The sequence below is a fragment of the Aotus nancymaae genome, unplaced genomic scaffold, assembly GCF_030222135.1.
Source record: "Aotus nancymaae isolate 86718 unplaced genomic scaffold, 86718_ANA_hifiasm-v0.15.2.pri h1tg000030l, whole genome shotgun sequence".
NCBI lineage: Eukaryota > Metazoa > Chordata > Mammalia > Primates > Aotidae > Aotus > Aotus nancymaae.
Genome location: NW_026988443.1, coordinates 1,990,891 through 2,012,047, shown reverse-complemented (window position 1 = coordinate 2,012,047; position 21,157 = coordinate 1,990,891). Strand labels below are relative to the sequence as shown.

The following is a 21,157-nucleotide window of genomic DNA, read 5'->3' as shown; positions in this document are numbered from 1 at the left end:
ATACAACTTCACAAAAAGGAAGTAAAATTTGCCTATTCAACTTATCCAAATAAGATGTGAAAAGGCCATTCCACCATTCCTGTTTTATTTTTAATAAAAAGGTATTAAGTTCTTCCAGTGACCTTTAGAGAAGGAGCATGGCCTATAAAATCTATTTAAGGATATTAAACCTGGTTGACGTTTCATGTGTTGACCTTATGAATAGCAATCACTCAATTAGATAATTCATTTTCCTTTCTTATTTATAGTACCTTGCCATAATGTACTATGATTTTGTATGATTTCTGTGAGGTCAGAGCTGTATTCCAACAATTCTAATCTTTCTAAAATGTTTTTGGAAATCCTTTTTAGGAAACAAGTGCATTTAGAAGTGGTTATTTATTGTTCTCAATGGCAATTGTTTTATTCTGCCATTGAGAACAATAAATAACCACTGAAGTTACTGAAGTAACCCCAGTGCCAACAGTGCCTGGCACATATTGAGTGCTTAATAAGTATTTACTGAACAAAATGAAATCACTATACTCTGATGTCTAAACCTTGCCAAAAGTTACCGTGACTCAGCCACAATGAACAAGATGATTAATCAGGGCAGATGAAGTGAAGTAAGACTCACTCATCAATAAGCTTAACTGTAACGATAAAGTAGTTTAGTTGTTCTCTTCTGTTGGGTGTGTTCTATTTTATACTCTTATGTTCTGTTATTCTATTGCTTATAAAGGGAGATGTGAATGAAATAAAAAGAGATTATTAAAAAAAGATTTTAGCAATGACAGCACCACTAGAATAAATGTATGTAGCCTTACAAGTGGATCAGTTTATAGAGAATAATACTAATCTGAACATATAATAAGATTTCTCAAGAGAAACTCAGGGTCATTATTTCATACTTATACTACAAGTAAAAATTTTAAATTTTAAACGTGTAAGGCTTAAATGACAGAGTTTTAGTTCATTATATCAACTGAATTATATGGAGGGGAAAAGAACGTCACTATACATTACTCTAAATCTTTAAAGAAAGAGCTGGGTGTGGTGGCACATGCCTGTAATCCCAGTACTTTTAGAGGCCTAGGCAGGTGGAGCACCTAAGGTCAGGAGTTTGAGACCAGAACATGGTGAAACACCATCTCTACTAAAAATGCAAAATTTAGCTGGGAATGGTGGCGGGCACCTGTATTCCCAGCGACTCAGAAGGCTGAGGCATGAGAATTGCTTGAACCCAAGAGGTGGAGGTTGTAGTGAACCAAGATTGAGTCACTACACTCCAGCCAGGGTAGCAGAGTAAGACTCCCTTTCAAAAAAAAAAAAAAAAAAAAAAATGGTGAAACCCTGTCTCTACTAAAAAACAGAAAATTAGCTGGGTGTGGTGGCACATGCCTGTGCCTGTAGTCCCAGCTACTCTGGAGGCTGAGGCAGGAGAATTGCTTGAACTCGGGAGGTGGAGGCTGCAGTGAGTCAAAATCATGCCACTGTACTCCAACCTGGGCAACAGAGTAAGACTCCGTCTTAACAAAAAAAAAAAGAAAGAAAGAAAAGAAAAAGAAAGAAAATATTTAATAGGCCAGACATGGGTTCACACCTGTAATCCCAGTACTTTGGGAGGCCAAGGTGGGCAAGCCATTTGAACCCAGGATCTCGAGACCAGCCTGGTTAAGATGGCGAAACCCCAACTCTCCTAAAAATACAAAATTTAGTCCGGCATGGTGGTGAGTGCCTCTAATCCCAGCTATGTGGGAAGCCGAGGTATGAGAATCGCTTGAGCCCGGAAGGTAGAGGTTGCAGTGAGCGAAGATCACTGCACTCTAGCCTGGGTGATAACATCAGACCCTGTCTCAAAAAAAAAAAAAAAGGATATAATTTTATTATGTCTTCTGTTATTATAGTGATAAAGATGTGATAATAGGCATTTTATTGTGTCATACGTTATTCTACAGAAGTCCTACAGAAATAATACTTTCAAGTTATTCAGCATTTTGAAAAATAGACCCAAACTATTTCCATTTTTCATTTGCACTTTGATGAAGCCTGTTCTATATTCTTGTCTTGGCAAAATTCAGCAGTACATTTAATATGAATGTTATTACTACAATTAGAAATTGCATAGATATAATCTGTATAATTAAAATGAATATGGGAAGTCTTGAATGTTAGCAGAAAAAAAATCACAATAAACTATAAATTAGCAAAGTAAGCTGACTGTAAATAAAAACCAGAATAAAACTAGACATAATTCTGAAGGACAGTATCATTTGTAGGTAATGAATGCTGGTTAATTTTCTTCCAATTGAAAGGCAGTGAAGTTTTATTCATTGGCTAAGTGAAACAGGGCAGAGATGGCATTAGCCTTTTCTACACTATACTTAACGTACAACCCTTAGACTTCCATGATTTGCTCTAATGCTGTCCTGAGAATCTGTGTGAGGAAGTGCCTTGCAAAGACCTACCTATAATATAATCAGTAACTGACCAAACTTTCTCATATGGAATCTAAGTCACATTTTTCACAAGCCAACTTTCATTCTTTAGTGAATAAGGTTAAACCCAATGTTAAATCAAGTAAATGAGAGATCTGTCATAGCCTACCCTAGGCCCTCAGAGTATCAACAAACTCCTGGAGGGGAGACCGTCTTCATAGCTAAAAGGTCATGGAAACAACAAGGCTTTTGAAAACAGGAAGAACTGGACTGCAATCACAGCTATATCACTTTGCAAATTTCAATCACAGCTATATCACTTTGCAAATTTTAAGACTTGGGCTCTCTCTGAGCTAGGTCTTCTCATCTGAAAAGTGGAGAAAATTAGATAACCTCACAGTGTTGTTGTGAGGCTTAAGTGAAATATTTTAAGTAAAGCAATGCACAGTGCATATTAAATACAAATTGTTTTCTCTTCCTTGCCTTAAATTTTGTCATCTGCTTCAGCACTTAGGACAGGACTGGGTTACAAAGTAGGAAAACAAGGAATTCTGGATTAATTGGCTTTGTCAGGTAATGTCAGAATCCTCTTGAACAGTGCAAGAATGGATGGTCCACATAGTGATTTTTTTAATCAGCAAATTAAATAATCAGAAATTTTTAAGAAACAGAAAAAGACAACCAAGTGAAATAAATGTGATGTTAAAGCAGCTTTGAGCTGCTACAGGTAGTTTAGTGATTATGAGCAGGAGCAGCAGAAAACCAGGATTACCACTTTTTCTAACCACGCCAGAGGGAAGAGCATTAATCATGTTAGATGAGGGATAAAAGCGCCAATAAAATATGATCCTGTGCTACACAGGAGTGATGCTAATAAGTCTTCAAGAAAAATTTTATAACCAAAAATGATTATTTCTGAAGCATAACTATTCAGAGCTAATCTTAATTTCACCAAAAGTCACTAACAACAATCATGCCTAACTAGAGCCAGTTGTCAAATATCCCAGAAAAGCAAGCTGTCTCTGTGGGAGACAAAGCAAACTCAGGACCCTTGGGAGTGAAATCAAATATCTCACAGACAAGTATAGAATGAGTATGAAGTTGTCATACCAACACTATAATGAAGATATCAAAATGTAAATTAATCTACTTTCTAATAAATACATTTAAAATTACAGAACTGGAAAGCTATAATAGGCATTCTTTAAGTTCTAATTCATCATGCAATATGCTACTCAGACCATCTAGTTTGGCTTAAAATTTTTTCATGTCTATTCTAAGTGTAGCTTAACTTTACCGTATTTTTATGGACTATTAGTTTTTTTTATGTAATACACAACTGAAAGAATGTGACTATGGGTGAACACTATGCCTATTAAAATTTTGCTGTACTTTAATTTGCATTATAATTTAGTTATAAGGATTTTATTGTAGCAAAAAGTTGAAATGAAAACTGGAGTTATGACGATGGATATTTAAGGTACTCAGCTTATACTACAGCAAATGAAATTAAACTACTTCTTGTAACATGAAACTATAATGGAAATCGGCCTTGAACTTGTCATTTTTTTTGTAGTTTAAAGACTGCTTGCTCTTTCCTCTACTTTTCAAAGAAAATCATATTATATTACTTGAAACACCTACCCCTATTTTTATGGCCATTCCATAATTCTGTTGAATCTGACAAGGATACCTAGGGAAAAAAGAACTTCTAAAGCCAGTGTTTAATACTATCATTCAGCCAGTGTTTAATACTATTATTCTCCTTTAAATGATAAGCTGTATGAAATATGAAAGAGGCGGGAAGGAACCCAATCCCACCACCACCAGCAAGAGCCTCCACAAAGACCTTTAAGCAATTAGCACATCAGTTTCTCAAAGATACACTTGTAGAAAAATAAATTGAACTCAGGGGGAAATCAGCTTAACTTTCAGTGCTAACCAGTTATACCTCTCATTTCCATTCAATTGTTTAGGCAACCCTCTGAAAATGGAGGCAGTCATTACATCCCAAGCAGAGCTCCCTACTGAAAGGAGGACTACATGATCTTCAGGACACAGAAGAGATCGCCAATTATTGTAATCATGTATGATAAACGGATGAGACAGGAGATGTACATATATACCCATTTCCAAAAGCAATGGTTGAAAATTTTAATGTATATAGCAATGTACAGCGAACATGGAGGCCCTGAAATGGGCTCAGATGAGTAAAAGGATCCGGGCCAGGTAAATCCAGGCCCAAAGTCACAACCTGGAGTAGACCAGCAAACTGACAGAAGCAGAGTGCCATACCAGTGAAAGGAAGCTTCAGAAACAGTCACGGATCACGCACAGGAACTGTGGGGTCACGCCCAAAGGGAATCAGGGATGCAGAAAAGACTAAGTTCAATTTGGGAATATGAGGATGCTTAATTCAGAGCCCAAGATCTGCAATCTAAATTAGAAGACAGAGAAGAGATGAGGATGTTACAAAGGACTGCTGTCATAGATAAACTTCTGCCCCTCAAAGTGCAGGCCATCCAAAAACAGCAAGGGCCTTACCTGGAGCTTGTTAGAATGGCAGTCTCTCAAGCTCTATCCCAGACCTGCTGAATCAGATCTGCATTTAAGTAGATCCAGGGCTCTACAGTGGTAGTGCTACTATCTTATTAAAAAAAAAAAAACAGAGAGAAGAGGGGAGGGAAGAAGAGAGGGTGTGAGATGTAACAGAGATCAAAATTAGATAGCAGCTTTGTTGTCTTAGGAAAATCCAACTGTACAATCCCTAGAAAGTAAGACCATGAACCAACTGAATCAGCTTAAATATCAAAACTAACATCTTATTCATCAAGGCTTCCTTTAAGATCTTTGCATCACCATACTGACAAATCCAAAGCTATTATCTCATCAACTCAACTTTGCACAATCACAATCAGTTCTCCATCTTGCAAGATCTACCTTGAAATCACCCAGCCTCAGCCCTAAAACCCTCTAAGTACTTCTAACTCCCCTGACAGTCAATGATTGAATGCCATAATATTTTGAAGCAGAAAAAAATATTAACAATTACCTGGTCTAAGTCCCTTATTTCATGGAAGAAATTCACAACTTGCTCAAGGATGCAGCTTGTTAAAAGCAAAATCAACACCAAAACCAAGATCTCCAGACTCTATTCAGGGATTTGATATTTTCAAAATACATTCATTATTTTGGTATGTTTGTTCTGAACAAGGACATTGCTTTAAGCGACTGTAATTCACCAGTGTACCCAGAACATCATGCTTAGTGAATGCTGTCAATATGCAACATGCTAGAATGAATACAAACACATAAATTTAATGTTAACCAAAGAGCTCAAAAAGGTGAAGAATAACATTATAGTATTATTATCTGCATCCTAATAAGAACTAACAATATTAGAGCATTTACCACACCCAGAGTACTGTGTTGAGAGCTTTATAGGTATGATTTCATTTAATCCTCACAAAAACTCTTCTAATAATAATAGTACTATTATTACCATTCTAAAGATTTTTTTTAAATGAGGTTTAGTAACTTAATCAAAGTCACACTGCTAGCAAGCAGAAGACCTAGGATTTAAACATTGAGATATGTTTTGTTTCTTTTTCTCAGGTAAAGCAAAAAAAAAAAAAAAAAAAGAAAGAAAGAAAGAAAAGAAAAATGAGAATACAGTCATCCTTTCAGGTCTTCTCTTAAAAATTTTATTTCTTGCTATGAAAATAATACATGTTCACAGCAATATATAACCTGGTTCCAAGGTAACATTTAAATTAGAAATTTAAATGTTTATGACAATTTAAATCTAATGACAATTTTCCCCAAAATATGAAGAGGTTTCTAAGCAATTCTGGTATTGATCGATGCACTCTGTCCATGTCAGGCATGTAAATGAACAATTCCAGTTGTCATATTACCTGACACATCTGTCCTTTACCTAGATTTCACTTCCTTCTATTTCCATTTCAATACCATATTAGAAGACAGCTACAGTTCACAAGAATAAAAAGAACTTTCATCCTGTAAATTAAATACATAATTGCTAGACTCTGCTCTAAAGAAGTGTAAGGTAAAAACAGATTTTTTCTTTAGTGCATTATTTAGCATTATGTTTAAGACTTTTCCAGAAATAGATATTATATCACTTCTTATTCTGAAACTTAGTCTAGATGGCAAGATTTAGGAAGCTTACTTTTCTCTATTTTACTTAAAAGTATGCCATTTTACTCTTTCTTTACCATATTCCTGAAATTTAAACGGTAAGTTCAAATTCCTCGGTATCTTAGGTAAAGTTTATACTGTGACACACCAGGCCTATTAAATAGAACTGACTCACCCTATGCATGAAGGAATAAACATGCTACTGATGATTTACATATGGATTACAACGTAGATGAATAATCTATGTGATTTCTTCCATTTTTCCTTCAGGGAAAGAAAAAATCAGTACACAGGAATAGCTCAAAGTTTGTATACAAGGGGTAAAAGCAGTCAGAGCTATGCTTGGCCTTGAAGATGCTGGACACAGTTTAACAGGAAAATCAAAAGTGCTTTCACCAAGTCATAAGGCTATTAAAAACCTAGGTCACTATTTTGTTTTATTTATTACATTTATTTTATGAGTCTGAATTTTGAACCTTTTTGGACTTGACCAGTAGATAATTTTTTTTTTTTACTATGAAAATATGTTCTTATTCAAAACCTGCAGGAAAATAAATAAACCAAATTTTATTTACCAAGTAAAAAGTTTAAATTATTAGATAACATATAGTGCTGGAAAGTTCATTCTGAACCAAAATTGTACTAATTCTTCTAACATGATTAATTAATTCATTCAACTTGTATTCCTCTTCAACACTGAGTCCCCAGCTATACACAGCTGCGACAGATCTTGTCCCTAACCTGAAGGATTTCATAGCCTAGTAAAGAAAAAAGATGTATAATTATCTAATAGCAATGCAGTGACATCAGAGCCAAAAGAAGCATGTATAAAATGCCATGGGAACCAGCAGAGCAATTAATTGAAACCTGAAATGCAGAGAAGGGAGTTGTCAGAAAATATGTAAAAACAAGAGATCACCGGAGCAGAATAAAAGATTATGGAGTGCACCAAGCTTATAGAGAAAGGCTATTTAATACAGAAGGAACTTCATGATAAAGGTGCAGAAGCCAGAAAGAGAGTCATCTATCTTGGCACTGCAGATACATTAATAACACTGCAGCAGAGAATGTAGGAAGGACAGGAGGCTGGACAGGTATCCAGAAGTCTAATAGGGAGGATGCTGAACAGCAGTTTCCAGGTTTGCATTTTATGCTTTAGATACTGAAGAGCCACTGCAGCATCATACAATCCAAACTCTAGAAGATACATCTGTTGGCAGAGCAAAGGACTGCTAGACAAGGGAGTAAGCCCTAGGCATAAAAGTCTAGTTTGGGTCAAAAAACAATCATTCAAGTCCCTTGAATTAAGAGAGTCACAGCAGTATTGCACAAAGGAGGAAATATTCAAGAAATATTTAAAAGGTAGAATTTAAAAACCTAAGAAGGACTTATATTTGGTATAGGTCTTAGCTATCCTTGAGATCATTGAGCAAATTATTATTATCAAAGCTAAATAAAGTGGATATAACAAATTAATTGAGCTTCATTATATATTTCCACATACCAAAAAAAGATGACATAACCAAACAAGAGGAACTCTGAATGGGTAGAGAGAAATTCGTATAAAAAGATTCCACAAAACAAAAATAATTTCCCTCAGAATTACATAAGAAAACATGCTTGTATTTTAAACACCTCTATATTAAAGATATTTAACATGGAAACTACTCTATTAGTAGACTACATAAAATCTGCTTAACACAAATGAAAGTTAAGGCCTTACATTTTAAAATCAAGGCTCACTCATATAATTCCAGCACTTTGGGAGGCTAAGAAGGGAGGATTGCTTGAGGACAGGAGTTCAAGGCTGCAATGAGCTATGACTACAACGACTACATTCCAGCCTGGGAGACAGAGGAAGATCCTGACTCTAAAAATAAAATAAACACGTTTATATAAGCCACACTTAAAAGGGGCTCAATTTGAACAGGAAAACTCTCAAAGCAGGAAGAACATCAATAGACATGATTAACACTCTTTATCAATGCTTACCATATTACCAAATAAAGTTGTTTAATTAATATATTTTAAATGTTATTTGCAAGCATGGGAGTTTGTTAAAGAGTAATGTCACCAAATGGGCATGGTTCTATTCCCACATTTAGCAAATCCTTACGATACATAGTGCATTTTCTCTAGAGTTCCATCCAGGTTTCTCACTAGAAATTTCCAGATGAAGTCCCCTAATCAAATCTATAGCATCAAACTGCCAAAGCCTAAGAGTGATGCCCACTTTGGAATCATTTAGCCACAGAATGCTCTGTTATTCAAAACTTATTAAATATATTGTTTTTGCTTAAGGAGAGAGGAAATAGTAAGGCTGCCTCTATTAAGACATCAAGATCTGGCCGAGACGGGTGGATCACGAGGTCAAGAGATTGAGACCATCCTGGTCAACATGGTGAAACCCCGTCTCTACTAAAAAATACAAAAAATTAGCTGGGCATGGCACGTGCCTGTAATCCCAGCTACTCAGGAGGCTGAGGCAGGAGAATTGCCTGAACCCAGGAGGCGGAGGTTGCGGTGAGCCGAGATCGTGCCATTGTTCTCCAGCCTGGGCAACCAGAGCAAAGCATCTCAAAAATAAAATAAAATAAAATAGTCCACTGACTAAAGTCACAAGCTAAGTTAATTTTTTTTGACATACTGCTGATTGATAACTAATCAATCATCAGACATTTAGAAGCAAGCTTACAAAGTTAATGTAACCAAAGTTAATGTACAATGTAAACGTAATTGCATTTTTTTCAATATATAGAAAATACTTCCCTGGTTTAACTATTGGAAGAAGACAGAAATATGATAAAGAATACAAGTTAATCACCTAATGAGCATAGTTTCAAAACATACCAGGAATATGATCCACAGCTCAGTTGCCCAATTCCAGACTCTGTGTCTGTCCTTCCTAGTCTCCACAGCTTTAGCAAGAAGACTTGATCTATAATCCAAACAATAGAATAAGTGTTTGTCTCTATGGCCAGTGCCCATTTCATTCCTGAGCTACAAGACTTGAATCTTAAATGGCCAAAAAGGAGGGCCATGTAAACAGTGTGAGGCTGTTGATACAAAGGGAGTAAAACAATAAACTTTTAAAAGATGTTATATGGCAAAAGAAAAATCAATGATGTATATTTGAAAATAAGAGCATATGTGACATGTAACATATCAGAACCTATAAAAATGACAAATTTCAATTATTACACGAGATTCTCAAATGTTGACCCAGGATATGAAGTTTCAGTTGGATGGGAGGCATAAGCTTCAGTGACCTACTGCACAGAACGATGGCTGTAATCATAAGGCATTATATATTTCAAAATGGCTAAAAGAATAGATTTTAGGCCAGGTGCAGTGGCTCACACCTGTAATCCCAGCATTTTGGGAGGCCAAGGTGAGCAGAGCATGAGGTCAGGAGTTCAAGACTAGCCTGGCCAATATGGTGAAACCCTGTCTCTACTAAAAATACAAAAAATGGCCAGACGTGGTGGCACATGCCTGTAATCCCAGCTACTTGGGAAGCTGAGGCAGAAGAATCACTTTAACTTGAGAGGTGGAGGTTGCAGTGAGCCAAGATTGTGCCACTACACTCCAGCCTGGGTGACAGAGCAAGACTCTGTCTCAAAAAAAAAAAAGAGTAGATTTTAAATGTTTTTATTACAAAAAAGTAGTAAGTATGTGAGGGGCCAGATTGTTAATTAGCCTGATTTAATCATCTGACATTGTAACCATATATCAAAACATTATATTGTACCTTGTAAATATATACAATTACTATTTGTCAATTAAAAATGACATTTAAAAATTCTCACTATGACTGTTGGAAGTCACCTAATGTTTAGGTACCACATCTGTCATCTATACAAACCAAAATCCTCAAGAAAATTTGTGAAATATAAACTGAAAGAAAAGAAAGCTACAAAACCAAGAAGTTAAATATAAAGAATAATTCTTTTTCAATGGACTAATACATAATCATGTGACTGTTGGTAAAATAAACGAATAAAGTCTAAGAAAAAGATAACAAATAGTAAAATCAAAAAGCAGCAACAATTTTTTCATCTTTTAAAAACCATTTCTAATCAAGGCAGCCAAGGCCTAATGTGAAAAAAATGAGAATAAGTATGAATGTATTAAAAATACATCATTGAGGCCAGATGCAGTGGCTCACACCTAGAATCCCAGTACTTTGGGAGGCAGAGGTGGGAGGAGCGCTTGAGCCCAAAAGTTCCAGACCAGCCTGGGCAAAATAGTGAGGCCTTGTCTCCACAAAAAATGAAAACAAAAATCATTAGCCAGGCATGGTCCCAGCAGAAGGGAATAGTTCCAGTAGAAGGGAATGCTTGAGCACAGGAGACTGGGGCTCCAGTGAGCTGTGACAGTGCCACTGTACTCCACTGCAGCCTGGGTGACACAGTGAGACCCTGTCTCAGAAAACAAAACAAACCCACACATCCTAGAAAGCTACAATGAACCATCAGAAAGCATTTTCAAGACTAAGTACATAACATACGCAGTTACAATTTTCTATTACTTATTTTCTTTTTATTTATTTTTGAGACAGGGTCTCACTCTGTCACCCAGGCTGGAGTGCAGTGGTGTGATCTCAGCTCACTGCAGCCTCAACCTTTCGCACTTAAGCGATCCCTCCCACCACAACCTCCAAGCAGCCATCCCAGGCACCAGCACCACGACTGGCTAATTTTTGTATTTTTTGTAGAGACGGTTTTGTCATGTTGCCCAGGCTGGTCTCAGACTGGGCTCAAGCAATCCGCCTGCCTTGGCCTCTTGAAGTGCTGTGATTACAGGCATGAGCCACTGCGCCTGGCAGTTGTTTTCTAATTAGGAATTTAAAAATAGATGTGTCCCTAAACCATAAAAGATATGTCCTAATTGTATATTTTCTACAAATCCGTTACCTTTTAACAGGTAAATTAAATGTCTAAATGTATTTGTATATATGCATCTTGATTATGCATTAGAACCTACCTACCATTTATATCTCTGACTCAATAAACTTACTTTCTAAAGTTAAGTTTATTCTCCCATTTAACAGGAAATGGGCCACAGGAATATTCTTCCAAAAGTGATTTTATTGAGTCAAAGATATGTTGGTTCTAATGCTTAATCAAGGTGGCCACATCTTCTGAATCCAGAATGATGATATACTCAGTATCTGTGCCTTCACAGCCATTCACTATCAAACATAGACTGAGTGTCCCTATTCACCTAGCACGGTGCCAGGTGTTAAACATAAAGATATATGACACACAGCTTCTGCCATGAGGTTGCTCCCTGCCTTTTTGTCATCTTCCAGTCTATTTTTTTTTTTTTTTGAGATGAAGTCTTGCTCTGTCGCCCAGGCTGGAGTGCAATGGCATGCTCTTGGCTCACTGTAACCTCTGCCTCCAGGGTTCAAGCAATTCTACTGCCTCAGCCTCCCAAGTAGCTGGGATTACGGGTGAGTGCCACCACGCCTGGCTAATTTTTGTATTTTTAAGTAGAGACAGGTTTCATCATGTTGGTCAGGCTGGTCTAGAACCCCTGACCTTGTGATCTGCTTGCCTCAGCCTCCGAAAGTGCTGGGATTATAGGCATGAGCCACCGCGCCCGGCTCCTTCCAGTCTATTTTTACATAGCAGCCAGAGAATCTTTGTAAAATATTAATCCAGCTTTACAACTCCACTACTTCAAATTTTCAATCACTTTCCCTTCCATTTATAATAAAATTCAAACATCTTCAAGACTCCCAAGGCCCTGCCCATCTCAGCCCCTCCTCTCACCCATTCCTGTCATTCACAATGCTTTGCCCATAATGGTCTTTTCAGTATCGTTTAAATACCCAGCACTATTTAGCCCCAGAATCCTTAGCCTAGATTCTCACCCAACTTCTTCACTGACTCCTATTTCTAGGAGTTAAATGTCAATACCAGAGAGGCTTTCCCTGAAGTCCCCACCTCAATCCTGCAGGAGATGGAGAGCTTAACCTTAAGTGGTTAGCTCATTTTAGAAAAATCACCAGGCAACAACTTGTAGTGTGCATTGACTATGCAGAGTACAAGGGGAGGTGACGGCTCTAGGTAGCAAAGTTCAGTAGGAAACAACTGGAGGAGTCCAGGAGAGACACAGAGTGAATGTATGCAAAAGCATTGGTCACCTTGAGCTCTGCATAAATTCCATCAGGCTATGAGCTGTCTCAGATCAGTATTATTTATTAAAAACTTCCTACATCAGAGAGGTCCAATAAACATCAGTTAGTTACAAATGAATGAAAGAACAGTAAACATCAAGAAGACATCAATAGTAATCACTGCTGTTTATTTATGGAGTACTAGGCACTATGGATGAAGAAGAGAAGGAAGGCAGCAGTGGTTAGGAGAATCGGTTCTTCCAGAGTTTGTCTCAGCTCTATTATGTACTAGCTGGGTGACTTTAAGTAAGTTACTTTACTTCTCTGTGCTTGGAGTTTTTCAAAAGGGGATAGTAATAATGCCTACCAAAGAGGATTTCTGTGAGATTTAAATGTAAAGCACTACTTGTCACATAATAAGTACTCAACAAAGATTAGCTACTTAAAAAGTTGTCACTGCTGTCATCATAATATAAAAAATCATTATTATCATTAGTACTATTACTACCACCACTAGGTACTTCCTAGACATTACTTCATCTTCACAAAGAACTTATGAGGGATATACTACTATCTCCATTCCATAGTATGTAAAATTAAGTGCAAAACAGTTGACACAAATTGTTTGGTTTTAGGGGGAAAACCCATTTCATTTATTTTTAATAAATTCAAATTTTGTTTTAGATTTAGGTAACAAACATGTGCAAGTTTGCTACCTGGATATATTACGTGATGCTGAGGTTTGGGGTGTGAATGATACCATTATTCAGGCAGTGAACAAAGAACCCAACAGTTAGTTTTTCAACCCCTGCCCCTCTCCTTCACTCTCTCCTCTAGCAGTCCCCAGTTTCTACTGCTGCCATGTTTATGTTCATGAGTACCCAACATTTAGCTCCCGCTTAGGAGAACATGCAGTATTTGGTTTTCTGTTGGTGTGTTAATTCACTTAGGATAATGGCCTCCAGCTGTATTCATGTTGCTGCAAAGGACATGATTTCATTCTTTCTACAGCTGTGAATTATCCTCTAGTGTATATGTACCACATTTTCTTTATCCAACCCACCGTTGATGGGCACCTAGGTTGATTCCATGTCTTTGTTATTGAGTTCACACAATTTGTAAGTATCAATACTAGTATTTGAGTCTAGCCGTATGAGTCTAACATCCATATAATAACCACATTATGACACTTTGTCTCAAAAGAACCAGGACAGTCTCCAGTGTGATAGACACTATATGACTTACTGAACATTTTTTATGTTCCAGGCATTCTTCTGAGCTCTAGGGATATAGCTGTGAATAAAACAAGTAAGTCTATGCTTTTCTTTTTCTTTTCTTTTCTTTTTTTTTTTTTAGAAGGAGTCTCTCTCTGTCGCCCAGGCTGGAGTGCAATGGTGCCATCTCGGCTCACTGCAACCTACATATGCCTCCTGGGTTCAAGCGATTCTCCTGCCTCAGCCTCCCAAGTAGCTGGGATTACAGGCACGCACCACCACGTCCAGCTAATTTTTGTATTTTTAGTAAAGATGGGGTTTCACTATGTTGGCCAGGATGGTCTCGATCTCTTGACCTCGTGATCCACCTGCCTCGGCCTCCCAAAGTGCTGGGATTACAGGCATGAGCCACTGTGCCTGCTCAAGTCTCTGCTTTTATATAGCTTATATTCTAGTGGATGAAGATGAACAGGAAAACTAAGAAGGGAAAAAAAATTACCTAACAGTAAGGACACTGCAGATAATTAAAATTAAGAGTGATGCATCTGGAGGCTACTTAGATTGGGTAGGCAGAAAAAGCCTTTCTAAGAAGGCTACATTTAAGATGAGAACCCAAAACTCAACCAGAAGGAACAAGCTACCCAAACAGCAGTAGAGAGGGCTTTCCAGGCAGAGAAAATAGTTATTACAGAGAGCCTAAATAGCTATATTACAGAGAGCCTAAAGTGCAAATCAGATGGCATCTTACGCACGCAAAGACAGCAGTGGAGAAGAGGAATATTCAATGAGGAGGTCAGAGGGGCAGGCAAAAGCCAGATCACCTGGGACTTTGTCATTCAAAGGAAGGGAATGTAGATTTTACTTTTTATTCTTTTATTTTTATTTATTTATTTTTGAGACAGAGTTTCACTCTTTTTGCCCAAGCTGGAGTGCAATGGCGCAATTTTGGTTCACTGTAATCTCCGCCCCCCAGGTTCAAGCGACTCTCCTGCCTCAGCCTCCCAAGTAGCTGGGTTTACAGGCACGCGCCACCACGCCCAGTTAATTTTTGTATTTTTAGTAGAGATGGGGTTTCACTATGTTGGCCAGGCTGGTCTCAACCTCCTGACCTCAGGTAATCCACCTGCCTCCACCTGCCTCCACCTGCCTCCACCTCCCAAAGTGCTAGGATTACAGGTGTGAACCACCTTGCCTGGCCAGGAATGTAGATTTTATGCTAAGATAATGACAGATACAATGGGAAGGCTTTAAGCAGGAAAGTGACATGAGCTGACTTACATTTTTTTTTTAAAGACCCATCTCACTGCTTGGCAGAAAACAGATAGTAGTGAGATAAGAATGTAGAGACAGGAAATCAGTCTATTTCTGTAGTGTAGACCAGAGATAAAAGTGGCTTGGACTAGGGAGGTAGGAGTACAGCTGGAGAAAAACAAATTTGGTATGTGTTTTAGGGGTAGAATAGAAAGGTTTTACAGATTAACTGAATGAAAAGGGTAAAGGAAAGAGAGGAATAACCCCTGTATTTTTAGCTTAAGTAGCTGGAAGAATAAGGGTTTAGTTTAATGAAATGGAGTTATATTTAAGGAGGAACATGACTGGGATAAGAATAAGAGTAGAAAATAAGAGTTCTGTTTTGTTCAGAATACATTTGAAATGCCCATCATATTCCCATTTGGAAATGTGCATAGGTAACTGGATCAGAATCAGGAATTCTAGGGAGTTCCTCTTACTCTTTCTCTGATTTCACAAAAGATTGAAGATAAAATAGCACAAGGAAAATTGCTTTTAGAATGCACAATGTGAGTATTCAATAACAATCTAAACCAGCGAGACAAGCTGTTGTACTCTTCATGAAACCAGTTCACTTATGAAATGTGAAGCATCATTTTTGCTGAGCGTAATGACACAGAAAGAGAGTAAGCCTGAAGGTCAATGAGATTCATGCCAAGGGAGTTAAGTCATATGATATGGCCTCTATTTCCTAAATCTTACAAGATTACAGGGCAAGACCTAGTAAAAAGAGGTCGGAGCTCCAAGTAGGATACAATTAAGGAGTAATTCTGAGAATTCCATCCCACATGAAGGGAGTCCACTGCATATCTGAGACAAAAATATCTTTTAAGTACACATAAAATAACAACTGCTCTACTGGATATCTAATAGGAGTTTCCATGGAAACTGTCAGAAACAATTTCTTAAAGTGATTACTGACACAAATAAGATGGACATAGAGTAAAATAAGAGCTAAATTTACAAAATGGAATGGACCATATTAAATAGCAAAGCTCTATTAATATTAAATTCTGAGTAGTCTGATTCAAGCTAGTTATATTTAAGCATGACAGATTTTCTTAAAATGGCTATTTTGAGGGTAGATATCAAAACGAAAGAGAGATAAGAAATCATGTTTGTTGCATATAAGTCATTAGCCTAAATACACATCAGGAATATTGTAAAAGACATATACTTTTAGGAAAGATAACTAAAATTTATTGAGCAGTTACTAAACACCAAGTGTTTCGCATACAACATCTTGTTTAATTTTCGCAATAATCTCTCCAGGTAGGTTTTATTAATGTCATTTTTACAAACAGGAAGCTGAATCTCAAAAAGATATAACGTGCTCAAATCAAATAGGTAGTAAACAACAGAACCAGAGTCAGACCCAGGTGTAGGTGAACACAAAATGTACTCTTTCATTAGGCTCTTAAAGGAAGCCACAACCCACAAGAGTCCAGGAAACTCAGGCCTATGTTCTCTTCCAATCTCAAGAATCTTTTTGATTAGTTGACGGTTAGATTAGTTAACTAAAAACAAGGCTGCGATATAAATTCCTTAAAAAAAAGTCAGGCATATATAAAATTAAAGGTTTTGTTTTGCCCAGAATATACAATAAAATTTTAACAGGTACTGATTTGCCCATCAAATTAAATTAACAAAAGAAAGTTAATTAAAGAACATAAAGAGAAACAAGTAAATGAAAAGACTCAAGTCCTATGTTGAAGCCCACTTATCAGCTGGCTGATAAACTTAGGGAGCCAAGGTAGATAAGCTCATGAGACATTATAAAAAGGAGTAATCTCTTAAATTATCTATGTCATTTAAGAATAAAAGCAAAAATACCAAGCTAGTTCTTACCTCATCACAATATGCTATAACCATTATTCTAAGTAATTGAACTGTATTGCCAAGGTGATTGCTACAGATGACCAACTTTGCTAACTTAATATAACTGTAGTGGCCACATGAGAAATGGAAGCAGTCTAAGGTATTGAATACTACATTCCTTCCCTAATAATTATTTAAATTTATTTTGGCTGTTGAATTTCTTCATAAATTCATGGTCTTGTACATTTTACTCCAAGGGTCTTTAAAGAGAAACCTGGATATCTAGATCTCTGTTTCAGTTTAAGCAGTCAAAACAAATTACATTCAACCACAGCAAATACTAGTACATTCGTAATCAGAGCACAACTCAAGTATGCGCACACAGAAATGCAGGACTCACACTAAATTCAATAAAGAGGAAAAACAAATAAAAAACAAAAAGCAGAAACATATCCAGAAAGAATATGAAGGGTTAAAATACATAAAACAATGCAGGTACATTGAAAATGAATTTTTCAAAATCAAGATACTACTGGCTTTCACTTTTGGCAATACTGGATAATTTCTAGCCAAAGTACCAATGAAAAGCTCAGCTGCGAAGCCAGGACATGCTTTAAAATAATTGTTAAATGAAATCACACAACAAAACACATGCCTATAAAGATAATATCCAAAGAACTACGATAAGGGAAAGCAAATCATTCCAATACAAATGCAGTATTTCTAAATAAGTAAGAGATTATAAATGCAAACCACTCAGAGTACAGAAATGCAAACACAACAGGCCACATTCAAAATACAATGCAAAGTTAAGCTAACACCAGAAGACATGGTACTTGTCATTTTAACAGATACAAGTTTTAAGTGTGTCTTTACGGTTTTACTAAGTTTTGGTCAGATGAACTCCCCAAAAAGTGTCAACATTGAAAGTAATTTATAAAGAATCATTCTTTAAAATGGATTTTAACACTAAAGTTTAATATCTTTCTAGTCTGTTTCTTGGTGCATTCCATTTCAACTTGATGATACAGTACTGGAAAAACTTCTTGTATATGTCTTCAAACACTCTACATAATGTTAAAGTACAGTTCTTGGGTTTAGAAATTTTCAGGACTGTTGATGCATAAAAGCTATCTTTAAGCATTCTATTTCCCCATTACTACTGAATGACTCTGCTAGTACTTAAAACCACTTTCCTTCTTAGTAGGAAAGCTAAGATGGAAAACACAGCTTAGTGCTTATAAAGAAAGAAAACGCACTCTGGGATATATGTCCTCCTGTTCTTTTAGTTCAAAGATAAAATCAGAAACCAATTGGCATTGTTACATATAATATTTTGTCATTTAGCAAATGACACTTAAAGATAGAAATCATTTTAGTATCTTGAAGAGTAAGTTTTCATTTTCTCCATTTGGTTCTTCCTTAAGCTCTTTCCTATTTATTTTCTTCAAGATTTTCCTCCTCTGTCTTGCCAGAACAGGACTTGAAATATAAATGAAAATGAATGAAGAGGGAGAAACACTTCTGAAACTCTATGGTGAAGCCAAGGAGTTTTCACTGTGTTTGGGGGTGCTCATCTCACATTTACCTGTTCATGAGTCCTGAGGCTTGAAATATTCTGCTAAGAGACATTATAGAAAAAGTAGCCTCTTAACAGCAGGCTTCTCCGTGTTTTCTAGCACATAATAGGTTTTAAATGGTCCAAGTTAGGCCACAACTACAGAAAAGGGCTCTAAATACTTCAGTTTTCATTTCAGCTATGTGGCCACCTAACAAAATGTGTTTCTTCTTCTGTAAAGTGAGACTGAATACATCCAAAGGCCTGGTTCCTAATGGGAATCCGTATGTAATCATGTCTGTGTCCATGAATCCCCCAGAAATTGTTTTCAAAATCCTGTGCACACATCTGGCAAGCAGTTCCATAGCTTTCATCCAGCTCTCAAAGGGGTGCATCAACACAACAGTCAAAGAGTCACTATGCCAATATCTGTTCCAGCCCTTATACCAGGAAGCCACAGGATAAAGGCCAAAGCACATGGCCTTAAAATATTGCCTGGGACAAGTCACTTCCTCTCTGTGAAAACATATATATTAATAACCTGCTTCACAGTAAGCTGATGAAGAATAGACAAATGGGATGTTGACCACAAACTCCTAATTCATAAAAGTCACTTCCATTTTGGCAAGAAGACAAAAAGCATTTAAGAAATACACTATGTGCACATATAACAGACACTAAGGAACTGCATCTGCTCAAACAGCTTGCAAGTATCAGGGCAGGCACTCCACTCTCTTTTTCACATCCCACATGAGAAGAAGACAACAGGCCACATTCAAAACACAATGTAAAGTTAAGCCTAACACCAATCTGGTACTCAGGCTTGGGCTCACCAAAAAAGAAATAAAGACATAATGATATCTTATGGTGACATCAACCTTTAGAAACAAAGGGATTTAAAATTACCAAGTGACCCTTTTGGGGTCTACAACACTTACCAGACCTTAAGAAAGCAGAAGACGAGGAGACGACTGCATCAGGTGAGCAGGCCATTTCAAATTGTTGGCTCTAATCATAAGCGTCCCAGGCTAAGCTATAGCAATTTTAAAACTGTTTAGTGAAGGTTAGAAGCAATCAGTGTTAAATTAATTGAAAGCAGTGTGAGCAGTTATTAACATGATGCAGTGCGCAACAAAGGCAGTAACTATGGATCATTATAATTTTATTTTCTCTTTCATGACTTGAAAATGTGATTTTCTTCGCTTTGATAAATTACACTTGCTCATATGGATGAGGCAGGAACTATATAATATCCACTTATTAAACATTACATAAAAGTAGTATCCTCTATCGTGCAGTGAAGTAATTATGCTACTATGTAACAATGCTCAGAACTCTGTGGGGAGGACTCTACACCAGAGTCAGGTTAGTGGAAGTTTGGAACAAAGCTCTGTTTATATATTCTTCTAAAAGTAACAAACAGAATCAAGTTGATTGTTTTTAATGACAGGAAGTTATTAACCAAGAGTTATTAACTTTATCATCTGTACTTCATATAGTTATAAGAATGTGAAACCTGAAATTTAACTATTAATTTTGAGGAATGACTTCAACTGGCATCTCTTTTTACTACTACAATGTAAACACATAGGAACACTCAACATTGATACTATGCACTTTGCACATGACACTGGATTTAAATAACTGCATTCAACAACAGTTAAAGCTAGAATTCTTTTTCTCAGCTAAGAAAAGAGAAGTAAGGTTTTCAAAGCTTACTGTTATGACATGCATTTCAGAGAAAACAAAGACTGATGAAGAAAATAAACTCTATGTGCTTAGGAAGGGAAAAGAGAAATGTTGCAAAAATATATGTTGGGGACAGTATTCAGGTCCCTGTAAGAAAACTCTGGTTACTTTCTTTGTTCAGACATAACCAATCCAATAACACTTTTTATATCCAGATAGCCACATTGTTAGTAGCCAACTCAATATTCCTATATGACACAAAAAAAAATTTAAGAAAAAGTATGAAACAAATACATGTGACTATTCCAAGTCACTTTATTGATTCTCAGTAGTACTAAGGACAACTTTTTGAAAAAAATTCTCTCATATTTCATAGTTGGTAATTTTACTATAACCCTAAATAAAACAGAACTTTTTGTAAGGTATAAAAAACAGAAAGAAATTGGCAATAAAGGTTAGGTGTATGATTTCTAAAATTAGATTTTCAGAAATTGGATTTACTTTCTCCAAATTAAAAAAAAAAAGTCAGTATGTACAACAGACAACTAAGAACTTCATAAATGGGAAAAGCCCAAAATATAAGGGGCATATATTAGCTGAGAAAATTATTTTATTTTTTCTGAGATGGAGTCTCGCTCTGTCGCCCAGGCAGGAGTGCAGTGGTGCGACCTCTACTCACTGCAATCTCCGCCTCCTGGGTTCAAGCGATTCTCCTGCCTCAGCCTCCAGAGTAGCTAAGATTTACAGGCGCGTGCCACCACGCCCAACTAATTTTTGTATTTTTAATAAAGGCGGGGTTTCACCACCTTGGCCAGGCTAGTCTCGAACTCCTGACCTCAGGTGATCCGCCTTCCTCGGCCTCCCAAAGTGCTGGGATTACAGG

At 36.8% G+C, this 21,157-nt stretch overlaps 1 protein-coding gene across 4 annotated transcripts in view; it reads right to left on the bottom strand.

Annotated features, from left to right (window-relative positions):
• Positions 1-21,157, bottom strand: part of PHKB (phosphorylase kinase regulatory subunit beta) — a 250,538-nt gene that overhangs the window by 228,314 nt on the left and 1,067 nt on the right. The window contains exon 2 of one of the 4 annotated variants that reach the window (XM_064382998.1): positions 19,524-19,618. The exons of 2 other annotated variants lie outside the window; for them this stretch is intronic. In XM_064382998.1, coding sequence (XP_064239068.1) covers positions 19,524-19,578 — 55 coding nt within the window. In that variant the 5' untranslated portion in view covers positions 19,579-19,618. Of the gene's footprint in view, positions 1-19,523; positions 19,635-21,157 lie in introns of those variants that run through there. One more of the 4 variants, XM_064382999.1, reaches the window with a different exon arrangement.